This window comes from Ursus maritimus, unplaced genomic scaffold (assembly GCF_017311325.1).
Source record: "Ursus maritimus isolate PB19 unplaced genomic scaffold, ASM1731132v1 scaffold_15, whole genome shotgun sequence".
In the NCBI taxonomy this organism is placed as follows: Eukaryota; Metazoa; Chordata; class Mammalia; order Carnivora; family Ursidae; genus Ursus; species Ursus maritimus.
The window spans coordinates 3825919-3831918 of record NW_024423897.1 but is presented as its reverse complement, the minus strand read 5'-3'; the positions used below and the strand labels follow the sequence as shown (position 1 = coordinate 3831918).

The 6000-nt window shown below is 54.9% G+C and overlaps 1 protein-coding gene across 1 annotated transcript in view; it reads left to right on the top strand.

Annotated features, from left to right (window-relative positions):
- Positions 1-789: 789 nt before the first annotated feature.
- Positions 790-6000, top strand: part of NEURL1B (neuralized E3 ubiquitin protein ligase 1B) — a 34701-nt gene continuing 29490 nt past the window's right edge. Inside the window, exon 1 of the mRNA XM_040630289.1 lies at positions 790-934. Coding sequence (XP_040486223.1) covers positions 904-934 — 31 coding nt within the window. The 5' untranslated portion in view covers positions 790-903. The remainder of the gene's footprint in view (positions 935-6000) is intronic.

Sequence of the window (6000 nt, the reverse complement as noted above, 5' to 3'; positions counted from 1 at the left end):
TTCCCTCTCCCCCTCCCCCTGCTCGCCCTCTCCCGGTTCACTCTCTCCCCCGCTCTCTTTCTGCCAAAATAATAAGTCTTATAAAAAAAAAAAAAACCCGAAACTCTAAAAATAAATAAATAAAATTAAAACCAAAAAAATAAAGTGCTTGTTATTGCTGCTTTCACCACTTGCATGCCTTGCCTGTGGCTACGGCGTCCAACACGGTGCCTGGCATGCGCTTAATAAATATTCTAATACGTTCCCTCCTCCCAACCTTTGGAGACCGCCTGGGTTTCTATTTGTAGGTCCGCGATCGCACCCCCACACCACGGTCACCCCGACTGGATTGTCCTCAAGCCCTTTACACTGCCGTAGGGGACCTTCTGCCTGCGTGTACATCCCCCCCCGCCCCGCCCGCACCCGGCTAAGTGCAGCGCCAAGGTGAGGGCTTGGCCCCCGGTGGCCCAGCGCCTGGAAGAGGGCCCGGCACACACCACGCCTTATCGAAGTGCTGGGAGAAATGAGTGAAAGACCTGGCACCCCGAAGGCACCCAACTGCCGGCGCGTCTTCCTGCCCCTGGCGCGGGAGCGCCAAGAGCGGGAGGCTCGGCGGTTCTGCTCCCGCCGCCCGGTCCAAACTTTCAAAAGATGCGGCGGCCGCCGCCCCGCCTCTCCCTGCACGGTTGGAGGCGGCGGGAGGCGGAGGCAGAGCCGGCGGGCTCAGGCCGGTTGGCTCCGCCTCCTCCTCCTCCCGCTGCCACCGCCTCCCTCCAGGCGCCCGCCCCAGCTGCCGCCCGCCGGCTCGCCCGTGCAGCCGCGATGCCCCGGAGCCCGACCCTGGCCCGGGTCCGCGGCCCACCGCGTTATTAGCCTCCGTGCACCCCGAGCGCGCCGCCGCCAACGCCGCGCCCCGACCCAGCGATGGGCAACACCGTGCACAGGACCCTGCCAGGTACGCCGGGGAGCCCTGCCCGGGAGGCGGGCGCTGGGGTTCTCCTCTCCCCAGGGGACCCGCTGGGTGACTTCCGGAGAGCCACCCCACCCCTTTGGAGCCCTCGGCGCGCAGCCGGCTGGAGTCATCGGTGCCTCCTGGACCCCGGCTCCGCGCGCGCCCCTTGGCTGGGCTTTGCGCTCCGGGAGGACGGGTACCGCGTCCTGGTTACCTTGGGGACCCCAGTCCTCCTTCTCCCTGCTTGGCCAGATGCGCGAAGGGGCCTCTGGGGCGATGCCGCTCGCCCCCTCGCCTTTGTTTCAGCCCGAGGGCGCTGAGGAGGGAGCCCGGGGCGCCCTGGGGGGTGACTGGAGTCGGGCTCCCCAGGGCTTCCGACGGCCAGAACCACCCGTTGTGCCGAGACTGCAGCTGCTGAAAGTGGGGGGCGCTTGCAGGGGTACCCCAATTTCCAGCCGCCAGCACCCCCGCGGCACATGCTGCCTTGGTTTGGCCATGTTCCCACGCGCACCCCGGCTGCGCCCCCCTCTGGTGTCCGCTCAATTGGGGGCTCTCTAGTCCCTCGGAGTCACCGCTGCAGAGCGCATCGCCCCCTAGTTAACATCACCCTAGAATTTCCGGGGCCAGAGTAAGGGGATGGGGGTGAGGTGGGAAGGTGGGAATGAGGGGGCAGAGGCGGACTTACTAGAGAATACCTGGTGATTTTGGTAACCGGTCACTGATCACTGTGCTGGGGGCTCTGTGTCGGGCACTTTGCATACCCCAGGGCTAGGGCGGATGCAAAAGCAGCGCTTCCTTGTAAAGATGTTTATCCCAATTTTACAAATAAAGAAATTGAGGCTCAGAGGAGGAGAAATGACTCACCCAAGGTCATACTGCTAATAGAGGGTCAGTCTGGGTTGGGCCCCCTGTCTGCCTGCCCAGCCGTCGCCCACATCCCAAGTCTTTAGAAAAAGTCTTTATTTTGGCTTAAGGCTAGGCATTGGTAGCATCTTTTAGGCAGAAAGTGAGAGATGTGTGTATTTTTAAAGTACAAAGGCCCAGCTCAGCAGGGAAGCGAGTCCACTGCCGTGCACGTCTAGTGTGAGGTTTTAGGAGAGAGACAGATCACTGGTCTGTGCTCTGACACTCCCATATAGCCCCCACTTGTAGGCTTTATAACAAAAAAATCATTGTTTTTTCCTCTGGAGGGGATTAAAATGGATGATGCTGTGCCCGGGGTTCCCAAGCCTGGCCTGTGGAAGAGGAGCCAGCTCCTGCTTGATAAGCTTCTGGGCAGCTTTAGGGCCACTGCATTGAAAACCCCCATATTCTCAGACAGGTGACCCCAGCAGAGGGTCATCAGGTAGTCAGAGGCAGAGGTGGGATTTGAACCCGGGTCCATTTACCGGCCGGTGGCCTCCACCTCCTATTAGCAGGGATATTGGCTGGATGGGGATGGAAGGACCCACCCACCTGGTCTAGAAGTGTCTAGGGCTGTTGGCGAATATGGCAGCAGATACTCTCCCAGCCACAGACACCTGGTGGCAGCCTGGGCCCCTTTGTAGGATTTCTTAATTAAAAATATTTATGCTGTTCTAGTAAAAAAAAAAAAAAAAAAAAAGCCATCCTGCCACCTGTGGGTCAGCCTTAGGGTGGTGAAGGGACAGACACAGCCAGGGAGGCTAAAAATAGCTGGAGCTTTATATATGCTCCATCCCACGGGGCTCTGGCTCTGTGGACTGGGCCACCTGGGCTAGGAGCCGGGGGTTAAGGTTGTTACCCACTGCAGTAGCTAAGTGTGAAAAATTTAAACTCTCCACTGGGGCCGAAGCTTGCCCTGAGTTTGAGGAAGGGGACAGAGCTGGAATTCCTGAGACACATCAGGTTGCTGTGCTGAGACTAGGAAGGGCCTTTTATTGTTTCCAACCGGTGTATAATTAGTTTCTCACACACGCTATGCCGTTTTTTACAACTCTGTGACTAGCACATCATTCTCCCCACACTCGAAATATCCTTCCTTGTCTAGTCCGGTTCTTAAAATTCAGCTTAGTTGTCACCTCCTCCAGGAAGCCTTCCTTGACCACCCGCACCAATCCCACCTTTCGCTATGCTACCTAGACACCTTCTTAAGGCTCTGTTTGTTCATCTGACCACATTGCGTTGTCGTCACCACTCTCCACAACTTGCCTCGGGGCTGCCTGAGGACAGAAACCGTGTCATGAAGATCTTGTATCCCAGGTTGCCCAACCCAGAGCCTAGTGGCTGGCAGGGGCTCCGAAACCAGGGGTAGAGCTCACATGTTGCCTGCATCTTAGGCTGAGAGAGCACTTGGCTCAGCCTTGCCCTGTAGAAATCCTTGTGCTTTCGTTCTCAGGAAAAGGACACATGCGTGGGGTTCCTTCTATGGGACTTGAAATAGAGAGCTGGCATTTGCTGAGCACCTGGATTCCATGCCAGGCTTCCTGCATATGTGGCTTCATTTACATGCCAAGCATGCTTCTCCTTAAGGCTCCTGCACTTGCTGATCCTTCTGCCTGGAACATTCTTCCCCCAGACCTCCACATGGTTTCCCCCTTGCTTCCTTTAGCTCCCTGCTCCAGTGCGGATGCCGCCATCACCCCTGCCCCCTGGCATGCCCCACTTGCTCTCCCCCACTTGGTGTTTTTTCTTAGCATGATCACACATACACCATGGTATGTGTAGTTAGCTGTTTAATCACCTGTCCCTCCGGGGAGGACTTTGTCTTTTTATTCACGGCTGTATATTCAGCACCTGGGGCAGTGACTAGTACACAGATGTTCAGTAAATATTTGTTGAATGAATGAATGAATTGAATGCTCGCAACAGCCCTGCAAAGGTAAGGAGCATCATCTCCATTTACAGATAAGGAAACCAAGGCTCAGAGAGAGAAAATGACTCATCCCAGCTCATATGGCTCATCCAGTTGGTAGAACCAGGATTGGAATCCAGGTTGATTGAGCTCCAAAGTTCTCCGTTCTTCCTCCAACAGGCAGTATCCTCCCAGTCCGTGGTTCAGATAACATGTGTTGGGTGCCCCAAGTAAATATGTCATGGTATCGTGTGCAACAATGACATGTCAAAGAAAGGGAGGGTCCTTTATGATTGAATTGGGAAGCCCCTTGGAAGTCTGCACAAAGGACATCAGCAACTTCAGACGAATGCCCTATAAACAGAAGTGTCCAGGAGCCAGCGTGGAAACTCACCTTTGCCAAGCTCCTACTATTCTCTTTCTAGTTGCAGTTCAATTCTGCAAAGTACGGTGCCATTCTTCTCCGTTTTACGGAGGAGGAGAATGAGGCACAGAGAGGTTAAAACACTTGACTCAATTCACACAGGTAGGCAGTGGCAAAAATGGGTTTAGAAGACCGTGGTCTGTCTTATTCCTAATACCACACAGTCCATTTCTCTGGACTCCCTTTCCCTTAATCTGGGGTTTGTAAGGAAAAAAAATAAAAGTGTAAACAAGTGGGGCCGGGGGAGGATGGAATTCCAGGGCGGTGGGGCTCTTGCCCCTTCTTCTCTCACCAGGGCATTGCAACCCTTCCCTCAGCGCGCCTCTGGGGCTCACCCACAGTTCTGGTTGGAGAAGAGACTGAATTCAAACTGGCAGTTGGGTTTAATCATTAAGTTGGTCCATGCTTGACCAAGTCAATGGCCCTTTTTAGTGTTAGTTCAGTAGTCAGGCATCCTGGAACTTTGAGTGAGGGCAGTATGCTGACCTTGGTCTGTGCCAAGTTCTGAGTCAGGGGCTTTACCTACATTATTTATTTTAAATCCTTGTAACCATCATTTAGAGGGGCTATATTTAGCCCCGTTTTCCAGGCAGGCAACATCTGTGCCCAGGCTCGAGTGACTCCGGGGTCTGTCCTGCCCTGCATTTTCCTGAGTGTGTACCTTCATTCATTTAACTGACATCTTTGGGGCACCTGTCATGTGCCAGACCCTGGGGGTTCAGCTGTGAATGGGATGGAAGCCACTGGAAGCCCCCGTGGAGCTGGCCTCTAGTGGAAGAGGGATGAGATGCACGGATAGAATGGACACACAGCTGGTTATATGACTGGAGGGAACAAGGTGCTGCTGCCCTGTGCCTCAGGGAGGGGGGGTGGGGGCCCAGGGCCCCAAACAAGGCCTGGCCACCAGACCAACTGGTCTGTCTACTGTGGGTCATGCGTGACCAGCTTTTAAAAAAAATCTTTAATGACATAGAATAGAATTAAAAAATTATCAAGTGTGTTGAGGTAGTAAGGAGACTTTTTGCTACGTAGACTTTGTTTCAGTTGTGCGTGCACGTGAGTGTGTTGGGCTCTGTGGGCCCCAGGGGTGAAGAGTTGTAGTGAGACCACTCACTGGTCCACAGCAGCGAGCGGTCTGCTGTTTGGGTCAGAATACAGATCCTGGAGTCCAGTTGCTGGGCTTCAAATCTCAGCTGAGCCATTGCTCAGTAGAGTGACCCTGGGCAAGGTACTTCCCTCTGTGTGCCTCAGTTTCCTCACGGTGAAGTGGGGACGATAAGGGGAGCTCCCTGGTGGTTGGGGTGGCAAGAATGAAATGGAATAGGGCAGGTAATCTTAGCACAATGCCTGGGCCTTTCACAGTCATGGTTATTGTTGCCACTGTGGAAAGAGAGGACTTGAGTCTGCCCCTGGGGTCCCCGGATGGGGACGAATGACAGGTGCCCTTCACTTCCTGCCTCGAAAGCCCGGTCCCAGGTGATCGTGAGCCTTGAATCCAGGGCTGGATTGGGAGGCATCCCTTTCAAGTGTACTGATACCCGCAATTCCCAAGGCTTCTCCAGCTTTGTCTGGGACACAGATTTCTGATGAGAAGACTCTTCTTGGCAGGTTGCATTTTGCCATTTCCATTTCTTCACCAGACCTTCAGGCTGGGCTCTGTGCTGAGCCGGGGTCACAGCCTGGGTTTAGGGACTCAAGGTCTAGTGGGAAAGACCAACAAGGACAGGGCAGTTACCGGAAGTGGGGCAGGGGGGGCGCTGGGAGCCATGAGAGCCCAGAGCAGGATGCAGGAAGGCTTCCTGGAGGAGGTGCTGTCTGGTGAGACCAGAAAGC